The sequence below is a fragment of the Pipistrellus kuhlii genome, unplaced genomic scaffold (genome assembly GCF_014108245.1).
Source record: "Pipistrellus kuhlii isolate mPipKuh1 unplaced genomic scaffold, mPipKuh1.p scaffold_m20_p_8, whole genome shotgun sequence".
Taxonomy (NCBI): Eukaryota; Metazoa; Chordata; class Mammalia; order Chiroptera; family Vespertilionidae; genus Pipistrellus; species Pipistrellus kuhlii.
Window position 1 is genome coordinate 1631887 of NW_023425584.1, and position 26543 is coordinate 1658429.

A 26543-nucleotide genomic window follows, 5' to 3' on the forward strand; every position below is an offset into this window, starting at 1 on the left:
AGGGGGGTCACTTCCTTGGACAGCCCTCCCAGAATGCCCTCTGCTTCAGCCACAGGCTTCCAGTCAAGAGGGCACTGCCACTCCCGTGTGGCTCAGCGGTTGGGCATTGGCCTATAAACCAGGTCACAGTTCCATTACCGGTCAGGGCGCATGCCCGGTTTGCAGACTCCATGCCCAGTAGGGGGCGCGCAAGAGGTAGCTGGTCTATGATTCTCTCTCATCATTGAAGTTTCTATCCCTTTCTCCCTCTCCCTTCCTCTCTGAAATCCATAAAAACATATTTTTTTTAAAAAAAGAAGACACGGGACCTAACTGGTTTGGCTCAGTGAATAGAGCATTAGCCTGCGGACTGAAGTGTCCCAGGTTCGATTCCGGTCAAGGACATGTACCTTGGTTATGGGCACATCCCCAGTGGGGGATGTGCAGGAGGTAGCTGGTCGATGTTTCTCTATCATCGATGTTTCTAGCTCTCATTCCCTCTCCCTTCCTCTCTGTGAAAGATCAATAAAATATTTATTTAAAAACAAACAAACAGAAAAGAACACACACATATGAGTCGAGTTCTAGCCGCCCTGATGAGAAAATATTTCCAGGGCACATGGCCCTGAGGACAATGTGCCTTCACCCTTTTCTGCTGGTGCAGACAGGCGGCCGTCCGCCCGTTTCCTTGGACTAATTCTCACCGGACCACGTCCTTCCTGCGAGCACATGGGACTGCCCCCACCGCCTGGGGTATTTGATCCCCTGGTTAGTGCGCGCTCCGTGTCCACTGTCACCAAGGGTCCCTTCGGTGCCTGAAAGATCAATGTGCCCAGGGCGGCAAGCTGGCGGCCTTCTGGACCACCGGTACCCAATCCGGTGCGTGCGCGTGCCTGTGCCTGTGCCTGTGCCTGTGCCGCGGGTGCCGGTGTGCACATCTGCCGCTCCGGCCACGCCGGCCTCTCCGCCGGGTGTTTCTGCGGGTGAACGTGTTCCACCCGCAGGGAGCCTCTTCCGGGCGCCACGCCAGGTTATCCCGCCGGGCCACGGAGCGGGCCACGGAGGCCACGATGTGAGTCCCCTGTCCGAGGGGCGGCTCCTCCCGGTCACGGAGCCTTGCCCCCGGCCGCCTGCCCCGCGCTCGGCCCGCGGAGCAGCCCCAGGCCCCGCGAGCGGCCGGCGCCATGCAGCTGGCGCTCGTGCCGGCGGATCTCCACCTTGTGGCGGAAGCGCTCGCCGCAGTCCGCGCACACGTAGGGCAGCGCGCCCGAGTGCGTGCGCTGGTGGCGCAGCAGGTTGGAGGAAACGCTGAAGCACTTGCCGCAGTCGCTGCAGGCGTAGGGCCGCTCGCCCGTGTGCGTGCGCCGGTGCTGCACCAGCGCGGAGCTCTCGCCAAAGCGCTTGGAGCAGTGCGTGCAGGCGTAGGGCTTCTCGCCCGTGTGGATGCGCTGGTGCGTCACCAGGTTCGAGTGCTGCGAGAAGGCCTTGCCGCAGTCCCCGCAGCGGTGCGGCCGCTCGCCCGTGTGCGTGGCCTGGTGCCGCACCAGGTCGGTGCTGCGGCTGAAGGCCTTGCCGCACTCGCTGCAGGTGGTCGGCCGGTTCCGGCCGTGCCGGCGTCGCCGCTGCCGGGCTGGAGTCAGGGCGGCGCTGCCAGCGGGGCCTGGGATGGGCAGCACGGCCGGCGGCCGTGGGGCCATGGCCGGCGGTGGCAGTGGTGGCGGCGGTGGCAGTGGCGGCGGTGCCGCGGCTGGCAGGGCCACGGCTGCTGGTGGTGGGGCCACGGCTGGCAGGGCCACGGCTGGCGGTGGCAGTGCTACGGCTGGCAGGGCCACAGCGGGCGGGGCTACGGCTGGTGGCAGTGGGGCCATGGCTGGTGGCGGCAGAGCCATGGCTGGCAGGACCACAGCTGGCGGTGGCACCACAGCTGGTGGTGGCAGGGCCACAGACGGCTGTGTAGGGGCCACGGCTGGCAGCACCACAAGCTCCTGCAACACCACGTAGCCCGGGGGGCCCACCACGACAGGTCCCGAGGCGCCAGGTCCAGAAGCCGGGCCTGGCCCCACAGTGGACACCAGCTCCAGCTGCAGCTCAGGTTCCACCGGGGTCAGCTCCAGCTGCACCTCCTGCTCCTGTTCCAGCTGCAGTTGCTGCTCCAGCTGCTGCAGCTGCTCCTTCAGTTTGAGCTGCAGCTGCCGCTGTTCCTGCTGCCGTGCCAGCTCCTCCTGCCGCTGCTGCTCCAGCTCCGACTCCAAGTCCACCGGCATGAGCTGCAGCTCCACCATCTGCTCCTCCTCCTTCTCCTCCGGTTCCACCGGGCGGCGCTGCAGCTGCTGCTGTTGCAACTGCTCTTGCTGCTGCAGCAGCTGCTGCTGCTGCAACAGCTGTTGTTGCAACATCTGCTGCTGTAACTGTTGCTGTTGCAGCAGCTGCTGCTGTAACTGCTGTTGTTCCAACATCTGCCGCTGCAGCTCTTCCTGCTGCTGCTGCAACTGCTGCTGCTGCTGTAACAACTGCTGCTGCTGTAACTGCTGCTGCTGCTGCTGCAACAGCTGCTGCTGTAACTGCTCCTGGATCTGTGACGGTCCTTGCTGCAGCAACAGCTGCTGCTGTAACTGCTCCTGGATCTGTGACTGTTCTTGCTGCTGCTGCTGCGGTAACTGCTCCTGGATCTGTGACTGTCCTCGCTGCTGCCGCTGCTGTAACTGCTCCTGGATCTGTGACTGTTCTTGCTGCTGCTGCTGCGGTAACTGCTCCTGGATCTGTGACTGTCCTCGCTGCTGCCGCTGCTGTAACTGCTCCTGGATCTGTGACTGTTCTTGCTGCTGCAACAGCCGCTGCTGTAACTGCTCCTGGATCTGTGACTGTCCTCGCTGCTGCCGCTGCTGTAACTGCTCCTGGATCTGTGACTGTTCTTGCTGCTGCAACAGCCGCTGCTGTAACTGCTCCTGGATCTGTGACTGTTCTTGCTGCTGCCGCTGCTGTAACTGCTCCTGGATCTGTGACTGTCCTTGCTGCTGCCGCTGCTGTAACTGCTCCTGGATCTGTGACTGTCCTCGCTGCTGCTGCTGTAACTGCTCCTGGATCTGTGACTGTTGTTGCTGCTGCAAAAGCTTCTGCTGTAATTGCTCCTGGATCTGTGACTGTTCTTGCTGCTGCAACAGCCGCTGCTGTAACTGCTCCTGGATCTGTGACTGTTCTTGCTGCTGCAACAGCCGCTGCTGTAACTGCTCCTGGATCTGTGACTGTTCTTGCTGCTGCAACAGCCGCTGCTGTAACTGCTCCTGGATCTGTGACTGTTCTTGCTGCTGCAACAGCCGCTGCTGTAACTGCTCCTGGATCTGTGACTGTTGTTGCTGCTGCAAAAGCTTCTGCTGTAACTGCTCCTGGATCTGTGACTGTCCTTGCTGCTGCCGCTGCTGCAACTGCTCCTGGATCTGTGACTGTCCTCGCTGCTGCCGCTGCTGTAACTGCTCCTGGATCTGTGACTGTCCTCGCTGCTGCTGCTGTAACTGCTCCTGGATCTGTGACTGTTCTTGCTGCTGCCGCTGCTGTAACTGCTCCTGGATCTGTGACTGTCCTCGCTGCTGCTGCTGTAACTGCTCCTGGATCTGTGACTGTTCTTGCTGCTGCCGCTGCTGCAACTGCTCCTGGATCTGTGACTGTCCTCGCTGCTGCCGCTGCTGTAACTGCTCCTGGATCTGTGACTGTTCTTGCTGCTGCTGTAACTGCTCCTGGTTCTGTAACTGTCCTTGCTGCTGCCGCTGCTTTAACTGCTCCTGGATCTGTGACTGTTCTCGCTGCTGCCGATGCTGTAACTGCTCCTGGATCTGTGACTGTCCTTGCTGCTGCCGCTGCTGTAACTGCTCCTGGATCTGTGACTGTTCTTGCTGCTGCTGTAACTGCTCCTGTATCTGTGACTGTCCTCGCTGCTGCCGCTGCTGTAACTGCTCCTGGATCCGTGACTGTTCTTGCTGTTGCCGCTGCTGTAACTGCTCCTGTATCTGTGACTGTTCTCGCTGCTGTCGCTGCTGTAACTGCTCCTGGATCCGTGACTGTTCTTGCTGTTGCCGCTGCTGTAACTGCTCCTGGATCTGTGACTGTCCTCGCTGCTGCCGCTGCTGTAACTGCTCCTGGATCCGTGACTGTTCTTGCTGCTGCTGCTGCTGCTGTAACTGCTCCTGGATCTGTGACTGTCCTCGCTGCTGCCGCTGCTGTAACTGCTCCTGGATCCGTGACTGTCCTCGCTGCTGCCGCTGCTGTAACTGCTCCTGGATCCGTGACTGTCCTCGCTGCTTCCGCTGCTGTAACTGCTCCTGGACCCGTGACTGTCCTCTCTGCTGTCGCTGCTGTAACTGCTCCTGGATCTGTGACTGTCCTCGCTGCTGCCGCTGCTGTAACTGCTCCTGTATCTGTGACTGTCCTCGCTGCTGCCGCTGCTGTAACTGCTCCTGTATCTGTGACTGTCCTCGCTGCTGCCGCTGCTGTAACTGCTCCTGGATCTGTGACTGTTCTTGCTGCTGCTGTAACTGCTCCTGGTTCTGTAACTGTCCTTGCTGCTGCCGCTGCTTTAACTGCTCCTGGATCTGTGACTGTTCTCGCTGCTGCCGATGCTGTAACTGCTCCTGGATCTGTGACTGTCCTTGCTGCTGCCGCTGCTGTAACTGCTCCTGGATCTGTGACTGTTCTTGCTGCTGCTGTAACTGCTCCTGTATCTGTGACTGTCCTCGCTGCTGCCGCTGCTGTAACTGCTCCTGGATCCGTGACTGTCCTCGCTGCTTCCGCTGCTGTAACTGCTCCTGGACCCGTGACTGTCCTCTCTGCTGTCGCTGCTGTAACTGCTCCTGTATCTGTGACTGTCCTCGCTGCTGCCGCTGCTGTAACTGCTCCTGGATCTGTGACTGTCCTTGCTGCTGCCGCTGTAACTGCTCCTGGATCTGTGACTGTCCTCGCTGCTGTTGCTGCTGTAACTGCTCCTGGATCTGTGACTGTCCTCGCTGCTGCCGCTGCTGTAACTGCTCCTGGATCTGTGACTGTTCTTGCTGCTGCTGCTGATTTAACTGCTCCTGGATCTGTGACTGTCCTCGGTGCTGTCGCTGCTGTAACTGTTCCTGGATCTGTGACTGTTCCTGCTGCTGCAACAGCCGCTGCTGTAACTGCTCCTGGATCCGTGACTGTTCTTGCTGTTGCCGCTGATGTAACTGCTTCTGAATCCGTGACTGTCCTCGCTGCTGCCGCTTCGGTAACTGCTCATGGATCTGTGACTGTTCTTGCTGTCGCTGCTGTAACTGCTCCTGGATCTGTGACTGTTCTCGCTGCTGTCGCTGCTGTAACTGCTCCTGTATCTGTGACTGTTCTCGCTGCTGCCGCTTCGGTAACTGCTCATGGATCTGTGACTGTTCTTGCTGCCGCTGCTGTAACTGCTCCTGTATCCGTGACTGTCCTCGCTGCTGCCGCTGCTGTAACTGCTCCTGGATCCATGACTGTCCTCGCTGCTGTTGCTGCTGTAACTGCTCCTGGATCTGTGACTGTCCTCTCTGCTGTTGCTGCTGTAACTGCTCCTGGATCTTTGACTGTTCCTGCTTCTGCCGCTGATGTAACTGCTCCTGGATCTGTGACTGTTTTTGCTGCTGCTGTAACTGCTCCTGGATCTGTGACTGTTCCTGCTGCTGCAACAGTCGCTGCTGTAACTGCTCCTGGATCTGTGACTGTCCTCTCTGCTGTTGCTGCTGTAACTGCTCCTGGATCTTTGACTGTTCCTGCTTCTGCCGCTGCTGTAACTGCTCCTGGATCTGTGACTGTTCTTGCTGCTGCTGCTGCTGCTGTAACTGCTCCTGGATCTGTGACTGTCCTCGCTGCTGCCGCTGCTGTAACTGCTCCTGGATCCGTGACTGTCCTCGCTGCTGCCGCTGCTGTAACTGCTCCTGGATCTGTGACTGTCCTTGCTGCTGCCGCTGCTGTAACTGCTCCTGGATCTGTGACTGTCCTCGCTGCTGCTGCTGCTGTAACTGCTCCTGGATCTGTGACTGTCCTCGGTGCTGTCGCTGCTGTAACTGCTCCTGGATCTGTGACTGTCCTTGCTGCTGCTGCTGCTGTAACTGCTCCTGGATCTGTGACTGTCCTCGGTGCTGCCGCTGCTGTAACTGCTCCTGGATCTGTGACTGTCCTCGGTGCTGTCGCTGCTGTAACTGCTCCTGGATCTGTGACTGTCCTTGCTGCTGTCGCTGCTGTAACTGCTCCTGGATCTGTGACTGTCCTCGGTGCTGTCGCTGCTGTAACTGCTCCTGGATCTGTGACTGTCCTTGCTGCTGCTGCTGCTGTAACTGCTCCTGGATCTGTGACTGTCCTCGGTGCTGCCGCTGCTGTAACTGCTCCTGGATCTGTGACTGTCCTCGCTGCTGCCACTGCTGTAACTGCTCCTGGATCTGTGACTGTCCTTGCTGCTGTTGCTGCTGTAACTGCTCCTGGATCTGTGACTGTCCTCGCTGCTGCCGCTGCTGTAACTGCTCCTGGATCTGTGACTGTCCTCGCTGCTGCCGCTGCTGTAACTGCTCCTGGATCTGTGACTGTCCTTGCTGCTGCCGCTGCTGTAACTGCTCCTGGATCTGTGACTGTCCTCGGTGCTGTCGCTGCTGTAACTGCTCCTGGATCTGTGACTGTTCTTGCTGCTGCCGCTGCTGTAACTGCTCCTGGATCTGTGACTGTCCTCGGTGCTGCGGCAGTGCCTGCTGTCCTAGCTGTTCCTGCTGTCGCACCTGCTGCTGTTCCTGTTCTTGCTGCGCTTGTAACACTTCCTGCTGCTGCCTCAGCTGCAGCTGCTCCTGCTGCCCAGGCCGGGGTTCTTCCTGTAGTTCTTGCAGCCGCGGCGGCTGTTCCTGCTGCTGCTCTGGCATTGGCTGCCCTGGCACCTGTTGCCTCTGCGGCAGCTGTGGCTTCGCGGGCAGGTGTTGCTGGGGTTCCTGCAGCTGCCCTTGCCTGGCGGGAGGCGGCGGCGGCCACAGTTCCATCCAGTGTTCCAGTGGGTGGTGCACGGGCCCTGGCGGCCGCCGCTTCGGAGGGCGCTGCCACAGCCGGCGCCGCCCTTGCCCCGGCAGGGGCTGCGGCGGCCGCCGCTCCTGCCGTGCTGCCTGGGCCTGCGGGGCGCTCTCGCTGGCCTGCTTTGGGGCAGAGATGACTGGCCGCGGTGCACTGCTCCTCTCCGGAGCCTCTCCCCCCCGGCTCCCGCTCCCACCTGGAGGGGACAAGGCAGGAAGTCAGGAGAGAAAGCTCTAGAGGGGCTCTCTGGTCCAGCCCTCAGGACCTCCCCTTGCCCTGCCCGGCGTGCAGCCCCTCTCGGACGCACGGCTGAGCTCTCCGCAACTAGGTCACTGACACAGAAATGCCCTGAGGAGAGGGGTTGACTTAAAAATGCACCCAGCCCTGGATGGTTTATCTCTGTGGATAGAGCGTCAGCCTGCAGACTAAAGGGTCCCGGGTTCGATTCCGGTCAAGAGCATGTATCTTGGTTGTGGGCACATCCCCGGTGGGGGTGTGCAGAAGGCAACTGGTCGATGTTTCTCTCTCATCGAAGTTTCTAACTCTCTATCCCTCTCCCTTCCTCTCTGTAAAAAATCAATAAAATACATATTTTTAATAATGCACCCCAGCCCTGGCCAGTGTGGCTCAGTAGATAGAGCGTTAGCCTGTGAACTGAGGGATCCCGGGATTGATTCCAGTCAAGGGCACATGCCCAGGTTGCAGGCTCAATCCCCAGTCGGGGGCATGCAGGAGGATCAATGATTCTCTCTCACTCTTCCTTTCTCTGAAATCAATAAAAAAATATATATATTTTTAAAATGCACCACAAAGACTGACTGTCACATCAGTCTGGACCCCAGACCTTGACCCCTTCTCTGGGCTGCCCCCCTTGGAGCTTGGCAGTGACCCCACATGGGTGTCCGGGCTCCCGCCATTTCCCAAGAAACCCCTGGTGCCCAGTCATCACCCGTGAGCCAGCCACTCCAGGCCCCGCTGCACGCAGACCTCGGCTGGGGTCGCACCGAGGAATGAAACTTGCTTTCCCTGTGAAGAGGGAAGCGTTTCGGTCAGACTGCCGGGAAGCGCTCCCGCACGAGCTTTCTGCAAGAAGCCGGGTTCCAGCCAGAGCACGAGGCTCCGGGGGGGGGGGGGAGGCCTGAGTCCCCAGGGCTCCCCTCGGCCGCTGGCCTCTAAGGTAGCCGCTGCCTGGCCTCCTGCAGGCCAGCGCCCGGTGTCTGTAAAACGGCCAAGGGTGCCACCCTGCGGCCGTCGCGGGAAGGGCAGCGCCCTGGCACCGGCCCTGGGACGTGGGCGATGCCCGAGGCCCTTGCCCTGCGAGCTAGCAGCTCCTCTGCAAACGAACAGCCAGTCTGGAAGCCTCAAGGCTGCCACTAGCTCCACTGTGACGGCCTGAAGCCCGGAGTGTCTGAGGCTGGGCTCTGGGCGGCAAAGGACTCCCGGCCCCACGTGAACATGGACTGGCCAGCTCCCTGCCTCCCGGTGTCTCCATCGAGGAGACAAACCGTCCGGGGCCTGAAGACAGACGCACAGCCCAGTGTGGAGCGAGCGGAGAGGAAGCCTACAGACCAGGGGCACTGGGTGGCCGCTCGGTCACCTCCCAAACTGGTCACCCCGCACCGGGTCACCTCCCAACTGGTCACCCTGCACCAGTCACCTCCCCCACCGGGTCATCTCCCCCACCGGGTCACCTCCCCCACCGGGTCACCCCGCACCGGGTCACCTCCCCCACCGGGTCACCTCCCCCACCGGGGTCACCTCCCCCACCGGGTCACCCCGCACCAGGTCACCTCCCCCACCGGGTCACCCCGCACCGGGTCACCTCCCCCACCGGGGTCACCTCCTCCACCGGGGTCACCTCCCGCACCGGGTCACCTCCCCCACCGGGTCACCTTCCCCACCGGGTCACCTCCCCCACCGGGTCACCTCCCCCACCGGGGTCACAGGGTCACCTCCCCCACCGGGTCACCTCCCCCACCGGGTCACCTCCCCCACCGGGGTCACAGGGTCACCTCCCCCACCGGGTCACCCCGCACCGGGTCACCTCCCCCACCGGGGTCACCTCCTCCACCGGGGTCACCTCCCCCACCGGGGTCACCTCCTCCACCGGGGTCACCTCCCCCACCGGGTCACCTTCCCCACCGGGTCACCTCCCCCACCGGGTCACCTCCCCCACCGGGTCACCTCCCCCACCGGGGTCACCTCCCCCACCGGGTCACCTCCCCCACCGGGGTCACAGGGTCACCTCCCCCACCGGGTCACCTCCCCCACCGGGTCACCTCCCGCACCGGGGTCACAGGGTCACCTCCCCCACCGGGTCACCCCGCACCGGGTCACCTCCCCCACCGGGGTCACCTCCTCCACCGGGGTCACCTCCCCCACCGGGTCACCTTCCCCACCGGGTCACCTCCCCCACCGGGTCACCTCCCCCACCGGGTCACCTCCCCCACCGGGTCACCTCCCCCACCGGGGTCACAGGGTCACCTCCCCCACCGGGTCACCTCCCCCACCGGGTCACCTCCCGCACCGGGTCACCTCCCCCACCGGGTCACCTCCCCCACCGGGGTCACCCCGCACCGGGTCACCTCCCCCACCGGGTCACCTCCCCCACCGGGTCACCTCCCCCACCGGGTCACCTCCCGCACCGGGGTCACCTCCCGCACCGGGTCACCTCCCCCACCGGGTCACCTCCCCCACCGGGGTCACAGGGTCACCTCCCCCACCGGGTCACCTCCCCCACCGGGTCACCTCCCCCACCGGGTCACCCTGCACCGGGGTCACGGGGTCACCTCTCCCACCGGGTCACCCTGCACCGGGGTCACGGGGTCACCTCCCGCATGGGGTTCCCGCCCGCACCGGGGTCCCCTCCCGCACCGCGCCCCCAGGCTGAGTCCTCCTGGGCCAGCAGAGACCTCAGAGGCTCTCTCCACCCCCCAGTCTGGCTTCACCATCACAAGCTCCTTTTCGTACCGGAAGCAGAGGTTTGGCTTTTAAAGTTGTGCTTTCTGGTCACTTTCCCAGGAAGATCCCGATTTCATGAAACGGATAAATATTTCCTTCTAGAAAGCGACTCCTAACAACCGGGTGCCCTTCCGGACGGCGCCGGCCTGCCGCCTCCTCGCCGTCCCCAGGCTCCGGAGGCCAGAGGCCCCCAGCCCCTCACCTGAGAGGGTGGCCGGCCCCGGGCGCCCATCTTCAAGCCGCCGGGCCCCCAGCTCTATCCTGGCGGTCAGCAGCCTCCCGGGAGCCGGCTGCGTGGACAGGGAGGGAGGGAGGAAGGAAGGAAGGAAGCTGTCAGGGCCGGGGAGTGGGAGCCCCAGCCTGGCCCACTGCCAGGGAACCCCCACATCAGTCAGCCCCAGAGCCCGCAGCCCCACCCTGTTGGAAGGAGGTCGGTGCCCTCTGCTGGGGACAGGGAGGGCGGCACCGAGGTGGGGGCCTTCCCCTCCGGGGGTTTGGGGAGCTCAGCGGAGAGGGGAGGGAGGGGAGGGGAGGGGAGCGGGAAGGAAAGAAGAGAGGGGAGGGGAAGGGAGGGGAGGGGAAGGGAAGGGAGAACAGAGGAGAGGGGAGAGGGGAGGGGAGGGGAAGGGAGGGGAAAACAGAGGGAAGGGGAGGGGAGGGGAGGGGAGGGGAGGGGAGGGGAAGGGAGGGGAGAACAGAGGAGAGGGGAGAGGGGAGGGGAGGGGAGGGGAGGGGAGGGGAGAGGAGAGCAGGAGGAGAGGCGGGTGGGAGCGTGGACGGGGAGCTGAGGTCCCGGACACTGGGCGCCCGGGAGGCCGTGGGAAGTTACGGGAAAGTCTCTGCGCTCTGGCTCAGCCTCCGGACCGGACCCGGCCTCCCGCACGCAGTGTCAGGGTCCCGGCCGCACCGTCCCGGCGGGCAGCACGGAGGGAGGCAGCTGTCAGCCGCCAGCCCCGCCGGCCCCCGCCTGCGCCCGGGGCCCCGGCCTGGGGGCTCCGGCCTCTCCGAGCGCCCCGCCGAGCAGGGACCCCCGGTCCCGCCCCTGGGTGCCGCCCGGGTGCTCGCCCCTGGGTGTCCGCCCCTGGGTGCCGCCCCGGGTGCCCGCCCCTGGGTGCTGCCCCTGGGTGCTGCCCCGGGTGCCCGCCCCTGGGTGCCGCCCCGGGTGCCCGCCCCTGGGTGCTGCCCCGGGTGCCCGCCCCTGGGTGCTGCCCCTGGGTGCCGCCCCGGGTGCCCGCCCCTGGGTGTCCGCCCCTGGGTGCTGCCCCGGGTGCCCGCCCCTGGGTGCTGCCCCTGGGTGCCGCCCCGGGTGCCCGCCCCTGGGTGCCGCCCGGGTGCCCGCCCCTGGGTGCTGCCCCTGGGTGCCGCCCGGGTGCCCGCCCCTGGGTGCTGCCCCTGGGTGCCCGCCCCTGGGTGCCGGCCCGCCCCGGCCGCTCACCTGGAACAGCACCTCGGGCATCTCGGGGATGTCGGGGAGGTGTGGCCCGCAGCGCGGCAGGAGCAGCGCCGCCAGCCAGCTGGCTCCCGAGGCGCCGCCCGCGGGGCCGGGCGCCCAGGGCGCGCGGGAGGCCGGGGGCCCGGGGCGGCGGCCGCGGCCGGCCCGGCGGGACCCGCGCCCGCGGCCCCGGCCTCCGGACTCCGCGGCGGCCCGGGCGGGGCGGCCCCGCCGCCGTCGGCCTCGGCCTCGGCCGGGCGCCATGGGGCCGGCTCGGCCGGGCGCCGGGTCCGGGGCTCCGCGGGCCGCGGGCGGGGGCGGCGGCGGCGGGGCCCGGTTCGCGGTCCACTCGCCGGAGCGCGTCCGGCCGCCGGGGCGGTGGGCGCGGGCGGCGGGCCGCACAGGAAGTCCCCCGGCCCCGCATCCTGTCCCCGCGCGGCCCGCCGCCGCTCTAGCCGCCGCCGCCAGCTCGGTGGCTTAACCCTTCCCGGCCCGCAGCCCCCGGCGGCCCCCGCGGCCCGGACCCGCACCGCCTCAGGCATCGGTGCGGCTCGGAGAACCAGGCGCTGCACGGGGTGGGGTAGGGGGGGGTTGGGGGTATGGAGTGGGGTGTAGGGTGAGGTGGGGATGAGGGGAGTGGGGTGGGGTGTGTGTGTGTTGGGTGGGGTGTAGGGTGAGATGGGGATGAGGGTGGGAGGGGTGTGTGTGTGTGTGTTGGGGGGGTGTGGGGTGGGGTGTAGGGTGAGGTGAGGATGAGGGTGGGAGGGGTGTGTGTGTGTGTGTGTGTGTGTGTTGGGGGGGTGTGGGGTGGGGTGTAGGGTGAGGTGAGGATGAGGGTGGGTGTGGGTGTGTGTGTGTGTGTGTGTGTGTGTTGGGGGGGGTGGGGTGAGGTGGGGATGGAGTGGGAGTGGGGAGGGGTGTGGGGGGGGTGAGGATGGGGTGGTGTGTGTGTGTGTGTGTGTGTTGGGGGGAGATGGGGTGAAAAGCAGAGTGGGGCCCTGGAGGGCAGAGGGCACACCTGCCTCGTGAGGGGCCAAGGGCAGCCACAGACACCCAGCTTTGGAGGTGGAGCCATCTGGGGTCAGCGGTGGCAAACGGTGACCCTCCACCTGTGGCTGAGACAGGCTGCACCGCAGGAGCCCGGCCTCCAGCGCTGGGAGGGCGACCGCTCCCTCCACCTCCTCCTGCCCCGCCCGCCCACCTGCTGCTTTCTAACTGCTGCTTTCTAAGGGCCTCAGCCTCTCCCCTCTCCCCTCTCCCCTGCCCCTGGTGGCCATCTTCCTGGAAAGATGCCCCTAGTGGTTCTGTGTGTCCCCATCTGCCACCTCTCCCCCTCTCCCACCTGGCCCATCACTCCCCAGACAGCCCCTAATGTCACCAGTGACCGCCCTGTCACTAACCCCTCATCTTGCTAGGCGTCCAGGCAGCACTGGACTCTTGTCCCGTGGCCGTCAGGAGTTCTAAAAGGGCCTGGGCTGCCGAAACCGGTTTGGCTGTGGATGGAGCGTCAGCCTGCGGACTGGGGCTCCCAGGTTCGATTCCGGTCAAGGGCATGTGCCTTCGCTGAGGGCACATCCCCAATGCAGGGTGTGCGGGAGGTGGCTGATTGATGTCTCTCTCTCATCGATGATTCTCTCTGTCCCTCTCCCTTCCTCTCTGTAAAATTAATAAAATATATTTTTTAAAAATAAAATAAAAATAAAAAAGGGCCTGGGCTGCCCCCCTTCCTCGTCCCCCTCAGCCAGCCTCTCTGTCTCCTGTGCAGGCTCTGCTGGGCGGGCTGCTCACCCTCCCATGATGCAAGTTACAGGGAAGTGCCTTCCCCAGCCTCCAGTCTCCCTCCCGTCTTCCTCCGGCCCACACTTGCACTCCCAGCTCAAACCAACTGTCCCCTCTTCTCCTCCTCCTGAGCTTTTCTCAAGGTAGCGATGTGCCTATGTGAGTAAGTCCAACGGTTCTTGTGGTGTCAGCAGCATCAGAAATGTCTGCTAACTTCCCAGTCCACCCGCTGCTTCTGCTCTCTTGCTGCATTTCCCACGAACGTGCTAATGATGCTGTCATGTGGTTTGCCATCCATTGACATCCCTCTTTGAAATGCTAAGGGACACCAGAGTGAAGTTTGGGACATCAGGAACTGGAGAAAAGGCAAAAGAAATGATAAACTTGCATAATGTAATAGTCTGTTTTTCTCCTAAGTTCTTTTCTAAAAAAAAAAAATGTGTTTTTTTTTGTTTTTTTTTTATTGATTTCAGAGAGGGAGAGGAAGAGATACAAACATCAATGAGAATCATTCATCGGTGCCTCTTGCACGCCCCCTCCTGGGGATGGAGCTTGCAACCGGGAATCGATCCCTGAGCTCCAGGTTCATAGGTCTGTGCTCAACCATGGAGCCATGCATTTTAAAACACTCTTGATTGCTGAAACCGGTTTGGCTCAATGGATAGGTCCCAGGTTCAATTCTGGTCAAGGGCATGTACCTTGGTTGCGGGCACATCCCCAGTAGGGGGCGTGCAAGAGGCAGCTGATGGATGACTCTCATCGATGTTTCTAGCTATCTCCTTTCCTCTCTGTAAAAAATCAATAATATATATACACACACACACACACACAAACACTCTTGATGATGTTGAATATAATTTCCTCAGTTAAAGAAGGCATAAAATACGGCATTTTGAAGCAGCTGGAAGATTTCTGTGGTTTTTTTTTTTTTCCTTTTTGTTAATCCTCACCTGAGGATGTTTCCATTGATTGTTAGAGTGGAGGGGGGGAGGGAGGGAGGGAGGGAGGGAGAGAGAGGGAGGGAGGGAGGGAGGGAGGGAGGGAGAGAGAGAGAGAGAGAGAGAGAGAGAGAGAGAGAGAGAGAGAGAGAGAGAAACATCAATGCAAGGGAGACACATCAATTGGTTGCCTTCTACACATACCCTGGTCAGGGACAGGGATTGAACCTGCAACCCAAGTACACACCCTTGACTGGAAATCAAACCTGAAACCCTTTGGTTTGCGGGCCGCTGCTCTGACCGCTGAGCAACACCGGCCGGAGCAGAGGGAACTTTCATTAAAGTGTGACAGTGTGTGGAAAAGTGTTCATCAGCGTACAACATGAATGGACATAAACCCCACACTCGCCACTGCACGAAGAAGCCTCTTCTGATTATTACCCATCCTCCACCGTCCTTTTGACTTCCAACACCAAAGGTGGCATCCTAGAATCTAAAAAATGCAACATAAAAATATGTCCATCTTCTCCTGAAAACAGAGGTCCTGACAGCACCCACCTGGGTCCGGTGCCCAGGCACAGCAACCATCCAGGTGCTCCCCAGCTGAGCAAAGTGCCCGGCTCCCCTGGTGGCTAATTCTGGGACCTTCACCCATTGCCATAACCTGCCTGGTCCCTGGGGCAGTCAGTGGTCTGGTAACTCATTAGTGAACAGAGCCGCAGTTTGCCGAACACTGCCTTAGGGAATGGCTGGTCCTCTCCTGATGGCTATTCAAACTATTTCTGAATTTTCCGTATTAAAAAAAAAAAAAAATACTGGCCCTAGCCGGTTTTGCTCAGTGTATAGAGCATTGGCCTGCAGACTGAAGGTTCCTGGGTCCAATTCTGATCAAGGGCACATGCCCAGCTGCAGGCTCAGTCCCCAGGAGGGGGCATGCAGAAGGCTGCCAATTGATGATTCTCTCTTATCATTGACTAGAGGCCCGGTGCACAAAAATTTGTGTATTCGGGGGGGCACTCGGCCGAGCCTGCGCCCTGTTGCAGTGCAGGACCCCTCAGGGGATGTCCACCTGCCAGCTGGGGATGGGCCGAAGCTGTCAGTCGGACATCCTAGTGCGGCCAAGGAGGTGTGAGGCTCTCGCCACCACTGCTGCGCCCACAGCTTGTGGCTAAGCGCAGCTCCCCCAGGGGGAGTGCACTGACCACCAGGGGACAGCTCCTGCGCTGAGCATCTGCCCACTGGTGGTCAGTGCATGTCATATCGACTGGTTGTTCCACCGTTAGGGTCAATTTGCACATTACCCTTTAATTATATAGGATTGTATAGGATGTTTCTTGAGTCTCTCCCACTCTGAAATCAATAAAAATATATTTTAAAAAATACTGTACAGTGTTCCCATGTAAATGTGTGTGTGTGTGTGTGTGTGTGTGTGTCCATGAGAATCGGAACATAGCATTACTCATAAAAGCCAAAGGTTCCGATGTCCACCTCCCAAGGAATGGGTCAACGTCCACACACGGACCCTCACTTGGCCACAAAAGGAACACAGTCCTGCCCTGCCAGGGCTCAGTCCACTGGAGCGTCGTCCTGGGCACCAAAAGGTTGCTGGCTTGATTCCTGGTCAGAGCACATACCCAGGTTGTGGGTCCGATCCCCAATTGGGGCATTTCCGGAAGGCAGCCAATCGATGCTCTCTCACATCAATAGTTCTCTCTCTCCTTCCCTCCCTCTCTAAAATCAGTAAGTGTATCCTCAGTGAGAATTCAAAGAAAAAGTCATCAAGTACTGACCTGCCACGATGCGTGGTGCTCAGTGGAAGAAGCCAGACACAAATGACCAGTCATATGGCTGTTGATATGAAATGGCCAGAAAAGGCCAATCCACAGAGACAGGAAATAAGATGGTTGCCAGGGGCTGGGAGGAGGGGGCGACCATTACTGAGTATGGGGTTTCTTTTGGGGATGAGGAAATGTTTTCAAGTAAATAGCCCACGGACAGACAATAGGGTGGTGAAGACCTGGGGTGGGCAGGAGCGAATGAGTCAATAGGGGTAAAGTCAGATCCTTTCCACAATGTTTAACTTTTAAAAAATAAGAAAAGGTAGTGGTGATGGTTGGACAACCTTGAAGTATCCTGACAACCACTGAAAGGTAATTTAAATGAGCAAACTGGGTGCAAATCCTCGTAACACCTCACGGCCCTCTGCACTCAAAAATTCCCAAATGGGGATCAAAACTCCTGTGTTCTAGCTTCAGGGGTGAATGAGTTGATGGAAACCACGGGCGGGGGGCCGGTGGCATGCCTGGCTCCCCACCATCTATATATATAAAAGCATAATATGCTAATTAGACCGGACAGCGAACGGCCTTTGGAGGGAGCCGGGCTGCGAGGGCCAAGCGTCCCGCAGGAACTGCATGCGCTGGGCCTCTGTGCCCGTAAGAGCTTGCGCGTCCTGGTCTTGGCAGCCACGAGTCCCGACAGGTGTCTCCGGTCCCTTCAGGAACACCTGGCACCAGGACGAAACCCCAAACCAGCCGAGCGCGGTGGATGCTTTCTCACAGCAAGTGCTGCCCTCAGTCCTGCCCGCGCCCAGGCTTCTCCGCAGCGAGAAACGGGCAACGGCACCGAACAGGAGGGCCTTTCCGGTTCTGTCCAGGGCAGCAGCTAACACGCCCCTCCTTGCGGACATACAGCCCACAGGCCACGCGATGTTTAGAAAAGGTTTATTGAACACAGGAAAGAAAACTCCGGACCCGACGGGCCAGCTGCCCCTCCGTGGTGCCGGACGCACCACGGGCCCCGAACGGCCCGGGCAGAGTGCGGGGCGGCCGGGCTGTGGCAGGCGCGCACCCCCTGGCAAGTGGACGTGCAAACGCCGCTCGTGCACTCACACGTGTCCCCGGGCAGACGGCGGGCGGGCGCTCAGGATGGCGTCTCCGAGGACGCCGTGTGGCTCTGTGGAGGGAGGCTGGACACGCTCGTTTCCTCGTCTGTCCGCCTGGACTCTCCCGCGTGGCCAGGCCTGTGCTGGCCCCGATCTCCGCCAGGACAGCGCTGTGAGGGCCGCGCCTCCCGTCCTCCCGGGCTCTCCGCCGGGCGAAGGCAGTGCCGCTCGGCGTCGCTGGCCTAGCGGATGGGCCTGAAGGGAAACCCCATGCCCGAGAGGAAGGTGTGGCCGGGGTGCGTGGGCAGGGCGGCGTGGGCGGCGGGGTGGGCGGGCACGGCCCCGTAGCCCAGTGGCGGCGTGTGGATGTGAGGGTAGAAGCCCGGGGGCAGGGCCGCGTGGGGCGACTGAGGCACGGGCCCCGAGATCACCAGCTGCAGCAGGCTGCGGACACAAGGAGGAGGGTTAGCGCGGTCCCCGTGAGGCCCGGACACAGCCCGCACACAGGCACCAGAGGCCCTGGGGGATGCGCGGACAGACACACAGGTTCCCAGCCGGGGAGACGGAGGGCGGTCTGTGGCCACCACAGCCGGCAGGTGCACGAGGGCCCAGTGAGCGTGACCCTCCACTGATGCCAGTTCTTTCCTCGACTCCAGCAAGACGACTCCTGCTTCACCTTGTGACCTCTGCTGTACCCCGACGTGGCCTTCCTCTCCTGTGGGTCCGCCACCCCATCTGTCCCCGCTTACCGTCAGTCCTTAGGGCCTCCTTACACAGAGGCGTGGACCTGCAGGCTCGGACGGGGCCCGCCCTGCCCTGCTCCCCCCAGCCCCACCCGCCTGGCGGTCCGGAGAGGGCACTTACTTATTGTGGGGCAGCCGGGAGCACAAGGTCCTCAGGTCCTCTGAAACCAAGAGACGCGGAATTAGGGAGACGGAGGCCACGAGGGAAGGCTCTGGGCGCCCTCTGAAGGTGCCAGTGTGAAGGGACTGGTGAGCAGCCACCCGGCCGGAGGCGCCGCCTCCCGGACGTCATTCAAAAGCTGCGTTCTACACCCCCCCCCCAGCCCGAGCTCGCTTTCACAGACGTGGGGCCCCAGACAGAACCGTCGCTTGGGGGGCAGCTCGGCGGGCAGTGTCAGAGCCGGAAGGCGGCCTCTCCCCAGCAGATCAGCCGCCCGCGGCAGGACCGGCTGGTGAAATGGAAGCCCGTCACCAGAGACCTCGGCCTGGGCGGCGGGGGGCCTGGCAGCTGCTGGGAGCCAATGGCCCTAAGGGGAGCACAGCCCTGGCCAGCGTGGCTCCGCTGGCTGCAGTGTCGCCCTCAACACCTAAGGTTGCTGGTTCGATTCCTGGTCAGGGCATGTATCCAAGTGGTAGGTTTGATCCGAGGAGGGTGCGTATGGGAGGCAACTGAGCCATGCTTCCCGCTCACATCAACGTTTCCCTCTCCCCCTCTGCCTTCCTCTCTCTCTGAAACCAACGACCCTCACCCCCAAAAACACAAAAAACAGGGAGAGGGGGAACACAGGTTTGTCATCAGCACAGGCTCCTTCACCCGAGAGCCATCAAGCACTGAACGCAGGAGAATTAGGGCGCCTTTCCACAGGGAGCGGAATGTCTACGCGTTTCAGCCCATGCCTTCTCCCGCGGTAATCATGCCTCAAAGAGGGAATGAAAGGGAATCTTCGCAGAAAAGGAGCCCGCCTCCGAGGACGGATGCTAAGCTCCCACCCCTCGAGGCGTCGGGTCCTGCAGCGGCAGCCAGGCGCCACGGCGACAGCACGATCACATGCTCTGCCCGGGGATGTCCGAGCCGCCCCCTCCCCACGCTCCCTACCGGGAAGGAGTCCCGGAGAGGCAGCACCCGGCGCCGTCCAGGGCCCCGTGTTCTGTGGGGGGCTGTGGGGTCGCGCCCCCGGGAAGGCCGAGGCAGGAGCCACCCACCTCTCGTGCACAGCAGCGCGCCGGAGGCCATGGCCACCTGCAGGGCCTGCGCCAGGCGGTCCAGGGAGAGCTCGATCTCCTGCGAGGCGTGGAGGGGGTTCAGCTCGTCCGCCAGCCGGCTGATCTCGTCCACCAGCGGGACCATGTGGTCGAAGAGGATGAGGCCCAGGCGGCCGAAGAGGTTCTTCTCGGTGAGGTGCACCTGCAGCACCATGAGCACCTGCAGCACGCTCAGGTGCAGCCTGGAGTACAGCAGCTGGGGGTCCCTGTCGGGCGCCGCGGCGTCCGGGGCCTTGGCGGCGACGTGGCCGTTGGCCAGGGAGGGCTTCTTCCTCCGGTAGGCCAGCGGGGCCTTCACGCACCAGCGGATCAGTCCCGTGAGCGGGGTGAGCTCTAAAAACCCGATGGGGAGGTTGGGCGCGATCGGAGTATTTAAAAAGGTGATGAGGATCAGCCGCGAGTCCTCGGAGATCCAGGAGACAATCATGTCCAGCAGGTCCAGCGGCGGGATGAGGTCGTCTGCAAAGACAGGCCGCGTCAGGGGGGTTCCGGCCCCCGAGACGGAGACGCCCGTTATCCACTCCGCTCGTCCGCTCTGTCCCCTTCCCGGCCATCCCGCCACGAGGGACTCCTGTCTCGGGCAGGACCGCCTGGCCAAGGCAGGGCTCAGAGAGACTCGTCAACGCAGCCATCCCCGAGAACGCCACGAGGCCTCGAGGAAAGTCCGCTGTGTCTTTTTCAGTCCAACTCCCCTTTCCACGTCTCCGCCTCACCCGCGGCCGCCCCTCCCGGAGGAGGTTTTGCTGCGGCTGGTGCTGGCACCCCCCCCAGGGCACGTGGCAGCTACGTGGACTTCAGGAGCGGCCAGAGGTCGGCCGGTGACGCCAGCAGCCAGAGCCCCCTCAGCCCTGTCTGGGCAGCAGCCTGGGCCCGGGCGCTCTGCGGCTCAGACAGGGAAGAGTGAAAAGGGACGCGGACATTTCCTGTGGGCTTCGGTGTCCCGGCACCGGCCTGCTCCTCTCCACAGTGCACTCGTTAACCCTGACACCCCAGGACACCGAGGCACAGGGACGGGAGTCACCTCCCCAGGACTCCTCACACGGATGTGCCGGGCCCAACTGACCCCGGGTGGCCGGGCTCTGAACGCGGCCCCCGGCATGGCCCTGGGAGCAGCGTGCAATGCCCTTCGCTGGCTGCATGGGGGGCGGGGGAGGGGCTGTGCAGGCTGTGCTCCCTCAGCTCAGGGCCCAGGGGGTCGGGAACATCGGTGACAGATTCCCGAGGCTCATTCTCCGGAGACACGCCCTCCTCCCTGAGACTGTGCCTGCGGTTTGGGTGTGATGCCACCACATCCCCCCTCCCCCTCTGCTGAGTGATGGCCACACAGGAAGCAGCTGCCTAGGACTCTGACGTGACAACATGAACAGTGGGCGACCCTGTGTGTGATCCCAATTCCCCCGACACTCCTTTCTGGAAACACCAGTCCCACGCCTCTCTCTGGCATACACTGCTCCCTGCCCCCAAACCTAAGCTGAGGGGCCTCCAGTCCCACAGCCTCTCTCTGGCATACACTGCCCCCCCCCCCCCCCAACCTAAGCTGAGGGGCCTCCAGTCTCACAGCCTCTCTCTGGCATGAGCACATAACCCCTGGGCCTTCCTAGCAGACCCCGTCCTGGTCCTCCGCTCCCTTCAGCCTGAGGCCCTGCTGGCTTTGGGAGCAGCTCCCTGTGGCTCTGAGGCACAGACACCCCGGACTCTCTCTCTGCTCCCAGCAGCTCCGCCATTCCGCAGGCAGCGCCCCGGCCTGGCCTCCAGGGCTGCCTCTCCCTGCGCGCGGGGATCCCGCTTCTCCAAACGCGGCAGCTGGTCCAGTGAGTAGGCACAGCTTCTCACGTGCAGCCCCCTGCCCCAAACGGTGTGAGAGAAACCGCTGACACCCCGACTCGCACACTGGCTTGAGAGAGGAAGACCACGTCCCACGTCCATTCTAGAACGTTATTGGTGTTCTCTGGACATCACTTCTTTTCCGTGTTGGTCACCCGTTCCCAATGCTGAGGCCAGTTTCTGTCCCTGTGGCCGAGAATAGCAGCAGACGGAAAGGGCAACGAGGATGCGGTAAACGAGGTTTTACTAAGTCTTTCTTATTGGAAAGCAAAGCCTGAACAGTGCTCCCGGCTGCTAACAGCTGCTAGCTACTGGGTCAACGTCACAGACGGCCGAGCATCATCCCAGGAACCAGGAGTTCGCCGGCTCCATTCCTGGGCAGAGCACATGCCTGGCTGTGGGCTCCATCTCCCAGAGGGGGCAGGCAAGAGCCAGCGGTCAATGTTTCTCTCTCACCTCTATGTTTCTCTCTCTCCCTTCCTCCCTTCCCCCCTCTCAAGTCAGTAAAAACACATTAAAAAAAAATAAGAACCAAAAAAATAAAAATAAATAAATAAATAAATAAAAACCTCAGAGGAGCAGGCCCAGGGGCACGCTGCCCGGCTAGAGGCGCCGAGGACAGGGCCCGGCGAGGGAGGACCGCGGCAGAGGTGCTCCCTGCGAACCTTCTCACAGGAAACAGCCCCGGAAGCCCGACAGAGCGACAGGCTGCACCACAGCCGTCCATGTCCGCGGACACAACCGCCAACGCGGGGGGCTGTTCTGGACCCAAAGACCAGTGACACGCGCTCCGTGACGGACGCTCCCGCGCTGGCCCCGGGGGTCTGACCCAGGCTCCGGGAGACGGCGAGCACCGGCCTCTCACACCTCCTGTCTTCGGGGCGGCCATGACATCATGGCCCCATAAGTGAGGCGAACACATGCTTCAGCGCTTGGCATTGGCAACAAACTCAAAGGTTCAGGGAGCCCCGGCCGGTTTAGAGCATGGATAGAGCATCAGCCTGCGGACTGAAGGGTCCCGGGTTCGATTCCATCCCCAATGGGGGACGTGTAGGAGGCAGCCGATCCATGATTCTCTTCATCATGGATGTTTCTATCTCTCTCCCTCTTCCTTTCTCTCTGAATCAATAAAAATATATTTAAAAATTTTTAAAACGGTTCAGGGAGAAGCACCTGTGAGTGGTGTGGGCAGGAAGGAGGGCGGGCGAGCGGCCTACCTGACGACAGGTCGTAGAGCGCGGTGACGGCCGTGACGAACTGGCAGCAGAAGCGGGGGCTGGCGCCGAGGACCTGCCGCAGCGTCTGCACGGAGCCGGGCACCAGGCAGCAGTAGTCGTCCACCAGGGCCCTGGCCAGCCGCACGCAGTACACCGCCGGCGTCCGCTGCGGGGCACAGCGCGTCACCACGGGGCCAGCCTGGCGGAGCCCTCCGGCGGGCCGGACCGGAAGCTGGCACCTCCCGCCCGCAGACCAGCTCCGCGCCCACGAGGCTGCCCCGGGCGGGAGCGGATGCGCAGCCTGAAGTACCTGCTACCCTGCCCTCTCCACAAGCTTCGAAGTCTCCCAGGGAAAGATCATTCTGATCTTTCTGATCTTCCCCTGGGAGACTGCGGCCGAGCCCCACCCGCCGGGCAGTGACTGGCCGTGAGCCTCCGGGAGCAGGCGTGCTGTCCTCACCGTTCCCTGTGCTTTCAACTCCCGCCCCCTACCCGGCCTGTTCCTTCACACTCAGGCGCCGCTCCAGGCAGACACTGTTATCCCCTCTACCAATAGGAAAACTGAGGTGCACGATTTGATTGAGGCCATGCTGTTACCCTCCAGGGGACACTGCAAGCAGACCGCAGGCCAGACGGCCCATTCAGGCCAAACTCTGCCCACGACGCCGCTCCATCCACCTCTGCCTTATCTCGGGCGGAGGCTCAGCCCTCCCAGCGAGGCGAACCCCGGCCCAGACCACAGAGACCCCGTCCTGCTGCTCCCATCTGCTCTCCTTCTGCCAGAATGCCAGCCCGACTGTGCCGAGAGAGAGAGAGAGAGAGAGAGAGAGAGAGAGAGAGAGGGGGGGGGGGGGGGGGGGGAGAGAGGGGGGGAGAGAGAGAGAGAGAGAGAGAGAGGAGAGGAGAGAGAGAGAGAGAGGGAGAGGGAGGGAGAGGGAGAGAGAGAGAGAGGGAGAGAGAGGGAGGGAGGGAGAGAGAGGGGAAATTCTGTGATGGGTCACAAGGTGCTAACTTTGACTGCACTAGGCTGTCAAAGGATAGAGGTCACAGACGGCCCAGAAATCAGACTCCACTGAGATCTGCCTGTGTACTACAAAGATAAACGTATCTTTCTGCTGGCCAAGTTTTTTGAAAATTAATTTCAGAGAGAAGTATCAGTTTGTTGTTCCACTTGGTTGATTCTTATGTGTCCTGACTGGGAAGCGAACCCACAACCCTGGTGTATGGGGACGATGCTCTAACCAACTGAGCTACCCGGCCAAGGCTCACTAGCCAAATTTTAACGGTAAGAAAGATTACAAGACGCCCTGGCCCGGTGGCTCAGCTGGTTGGAGCGTCACCCCATACACCAAAAGGTTGCTGAGACTGACTTGGATCAGGGCACATTCCTAGGTTGCAGGTTCAATTCCCAGTTGGGGTGGATATAGGAGGCATGTGATGTTTCTCACATAGATGTTGCTCTCTCTCTCCAAAAAAAACAAATCAATAAAAACATATCCTTGGGCAAGGAGTTAAAAAAAAAAAAAAAAGTTACAAGAAAAATATTTAAACACATAAAAAAAAAATTCTATTAATTTTTTCACAGAGAGGAAGGAAGAGCGATAGAGTTAGAAACATCGATGAGAGAGAAACATTGATCAGCTGCCTCCTGCACACCTCCTACTGGGGATGTGCTCGCAACCAAGGTACATGCCCTTGACCGGAATCGAATCTGGGACCCTTGAGTCTGCAGGCCGACGCTCTATCCACGGAGCCAAACCGGTTAGGGTGATAGAGGTGATCTTGACAGTCTGTGGACTGAAGGGTCCCGTGTTTGATTCTGGTCAGGGCACGTACCTCGGTTTTGGGCCCAATCCCCAGTGGGTGCCGTACAGGAGGCAACCAACTGATGACGTTCCTCTCTCGTGGACGTTTCCATCTCTCTATCCCTCCCCCTTCCTCCCTCTGTAAAAGGTAAATAAATAAGAACACTCTGGAAAGCTCTGAGGTCCCTGTCCGTTAGAACAGCCACCCACGCTGTAATGCCATCCTACAGCAATGCAAACAGCACCCATGCTGGCTGACCCAACTGTACAGAAAGTAAGCGAGCATGCCACGGTGACAGGTAATGATCTTAAAAAAACAAACCCCAGCCGAAACCGGTTTGGTTCAGTGCATAGAGCGTTGGCTTGGTTGCGGGCACATCCCCAGTAGGGGGTGTGCAAGAGGCAGCTGATCGATGATTCTCTCTCATCAATGTTTCTAACTCTCTACCCCTCTCTCTTCCTCTCTGTAAAAAAATCAATAAAATATATATTTTTAAAAAAACAAAACATGTCCAAGGCTATCTGCATAGTTGATTTCATGATCCTACCTATCATTTTCAACCAAGAAAAGTGATTTTTCACTCGTTCTGAAGACAGAGCCTTACTTTTTAAAGTTAATGTACCATCACAAACTACTGCTTCCTCCAGAATTCCTCCCTTGTATATAAAGATGGGTCTGGGGCGTCAGCATGCGGGCTATTGACACCAAGTGGACAGCACCTGGCCAGGGCCCCTCAAGAAACCCAGTTCCTGGCACATCCCTCCTGGAGGCTGGAGGCCATGTCGGGAGAGGTACCTGGAGCCAGGAGGCTGCACACTCCAGCACTGGGATTCGACACACAGCCACCGCCATGGAGACCAGTTTTCCCAGCAAGCTCATCCGGCTGTCATCCGCTTTGTTCCCTTGGGGGCTGAAAAGGGATGAGAAAATAATCTGCCGGACAGAGTCCTTGGATTGGTCCTGGAAATAATTGCACATGATTTCAAGCAGTTGGAGCTCCTGGAGTGAATTCAATCTCTATAAAAACAAACCCGGGAGAGGCGATGAGACACGGAGCAGTAACAGGCACACGGGTTCACACAGTTAGAAAACAGGTCGCTCTCTTCCCCAGGGCACTGCCCCCCCCCCCCCCAAGCCCGGTGCCGGGGAGATCCCCCGCGGCTCCGGGGTGTCACCACACGTCCGGGCAGCGCCGGGCGCGCCCTGCGGGGAGCACGGCTGTCAGGCACCCGCAGGGCAATGCTCAGGCCTCCGGAGGGGCGGGACCGAGGGCGGGAGCGAGCCCGGCGAACCCTCGTGGCCGCGCGGGGAGAGGGAGAGGGAGAGGGACAGGGAGAGGGACAGGGAGGGAGGACGGGGACGGAGAGGGAGAAGGAGAGGGACAGGGAGGGAGAGGGACAGGGAGAGGGAGAAGGAGAGGGACAGGGAGAGGGAGAAGGAGAGGGACAGGGAGAGGGAGAGGGACAGGGACAGGGAGGGAGAGGGAGAGGGAGGGACAGGGACAGGGAGGGAGAGGGACAGGGAGAGGGACGGGGACGGGGACGGGAAGAGAGAGGGACAGGGAGAGGGAGGGGGACGGGGACGGGGAGGGAGAGGGAGAGGGAGAGGGAGAGGGAGAGGGAGAGGGAGAGGGAGAGGGAGAGGGAGAGGGAGAGGGAGAGGGAGAGGGAGAGGGAGAGGGAGAGGGAGAGGGAGAGGGAGAGGGAGAGGGAGAGGGAGAGGGAGAGGGAGAGGGAGAGGGAGAGGGAGAGGAGAGGGAGAGGGAGAGGGAGAGGGAGAGGGAGAGGGAGAGGGAGAGGGAGAGGGACGGGACGGGGACGGGGAGGGGGAGGGGGACGGGGAGGGAGAGGGACAGGGAGAGGGAGAGGGAGAGGGAGAGGGAGAGGGAGAGGGAGAGGGAGAGGGAGAGGGAGAGGGAGAGGGAGAGGGAGAGGGACGGGACGGGGACGGGGACGGGAAGGGAGAGGGAGAGGAACAGGGAGAGGGAGAGGGAGAGGGAGAGGGACGGGACGGGGACGGGGACGGGAAGGGAGAGGGAGCCGGAGGGCGGCGCTCGGCCGCCGGCCCGCACCTTGGGCTGCGCGCCGCGCTCCTTGGGCACCTGGTACACGAACTCCTCGAGCAGCTCCACGGGGCCCTGGTCGCCGAGCGGCAGCGGCGCGCCCTGGCTCTGCAGCTGGCTGCCGAAGTAGATGTCCAGGTGGTACAGCACCTCCTTGGCGGCGCTCAGCGCGTCGCGGCGCAGCAGCGAGTGGCGGATGTCGCTCATGGCGCGGCCGCCGCGGGCCGGGGCGCCGCGAGCGCGGCGGGACTTCCGCCCCGCGCCCCGCGGCCGCGCCCGCCGCCCCGCAGACAAAGAGGCCGCGGCCCGCGCCCCGCCCGCCGCGCCGGGCCTGGGCCGCGGCGCCCGCCCGCCCGCCGCTGCCGGCGCGGGCCCGCTCAGGGGGCCATCCCGCCCGCCAGCCAGCGGGGAAGCCGGTGCGCTGCGGCGCGGAGCTCGGGAGCCGACGCCGCGGAGGCGAACGGCGGGGACTGCCGAGCGGCGACGGCGGCCCGCAGGGGTCAAGCCGCCCGCCGAGCGCCCGCTCTCGGGAGGGCGCCACCTGGCGGCGGGCGCGGAAGGGCGCCGCCCGCAGGCCCAGGCCCCGCCCCCGCGTCGCGTCACCGCCCTGGGCCCCGGGCGCG

At 62.2% G+C, this 26543-nt stretch overlaps 2 protein-coding genes across 5 annotated transcripts; both read right to left on the reverse strand.

Moving 5' to 3' along the window:
* Positions 1-496: 496 nt before the first annotated feature.
* On the reverse strand, positions 497-11668 carry ZNF853 (zinc finger protein 853). The gene is made up of 8 exons (XM_045576675.1): positions 11391-11668; positions 10175-10389; positions 6571-7207; positions 5152-5447; positions 5083-5105; positions 2848-3578; positions 1939-2550; positions 497-1665 (listed from the first exon to the last, which is right to left on the reverse strand). Exons 1-8 carry the CDS (start codon positions 11666-11668, stop codon positions 1086-1088), a joined length of 3372 nt encoding a protein of 1123 aa, XP_045432631.1. The 3' UTR covers positions 497-1085.
* A 5160-nt stretch (positions 11669-16828) lies between these two features.
* On the reverse strand, positions 16829-26399 carry CUNH7orf26 (chromosome unknown C7orf26 homolog). Of its 4 annotated transcripts, none has more exons than XM_036424405.2 (6): positions 25960-26399; positions 24654-24818; positions 22053-22218; positions 18952-19470; positions 17870-17909; positions 16829-17449 (listed from the first exon to the last, which is right to left on the reverse strand). In XM_036424405.2, exons 1-6 carry the CDS (start codon positions 26125-26127, stop codon positions 17248-17250), a joined length of 1260 nt encoding a protein of 419 aa, XP_036280298.1. In that variant the 5' UTR covers positions 26128-26399; the 3' UTR covers positions 16829-17247. The 4 variants fall into 4 exon arrangements, with proteins under 4 accessions (XP_036280298.1, XP_036280296.1, XP_036280297.1 ...); XM_036424403.2 differs by having other exon boundaries at positions 24654-24875; XM_036424404.2 differs by having other exon boundaries at positions 25930-26399.
* Positions 26400-26543: the final 144 nt, after the last annotated feature.

Coding starts and splice junctions, on each gene's coding strand:
- ZNF853 (XM_045576675.1), bottom strand. CDS start 11,668: ATGGCGCCCGGCCGAGGCCGAGGCCGACGGCGGCGGGGCCGCCCCGCC. Junction 10,390..11,390: donor CAGGTGAGCGGCCGGGGCGG/GCCGGCACCCAG, acceptor TCCTTCCAACAG/GGTGGGGCTGCGGGCTCTGG. Junction 3,579..5,082: donor CAGTCACAGATCCAGGAACA/GTTACAGCAGCG, acceptor CAGATCCAGGAG/CAGTTACAGCAGCAGCAGCG.
- CUNH7orf26 (XM_036424402.2), bottom strand. CDS start 26,127: ATGAGCGACATCCGCCACTCGCTGCTGCGCCGCGACGCGCTGAGCGCC. Junction 24,876..25,929: donor AGCGCGGCGCGCAGCCCAAG/GTGCGGGCCGGC, acceptor TTGTTTTTATAG/AGATTGAATTCACTCCAGGA. Junction 22,219..24,653: donor GTGCAGCCTCCTGGCTCCAG/GTACCTCTCCCG, acceptor TGTGCCCCGCAG/CGGACGCCGGCGGTGTACTG.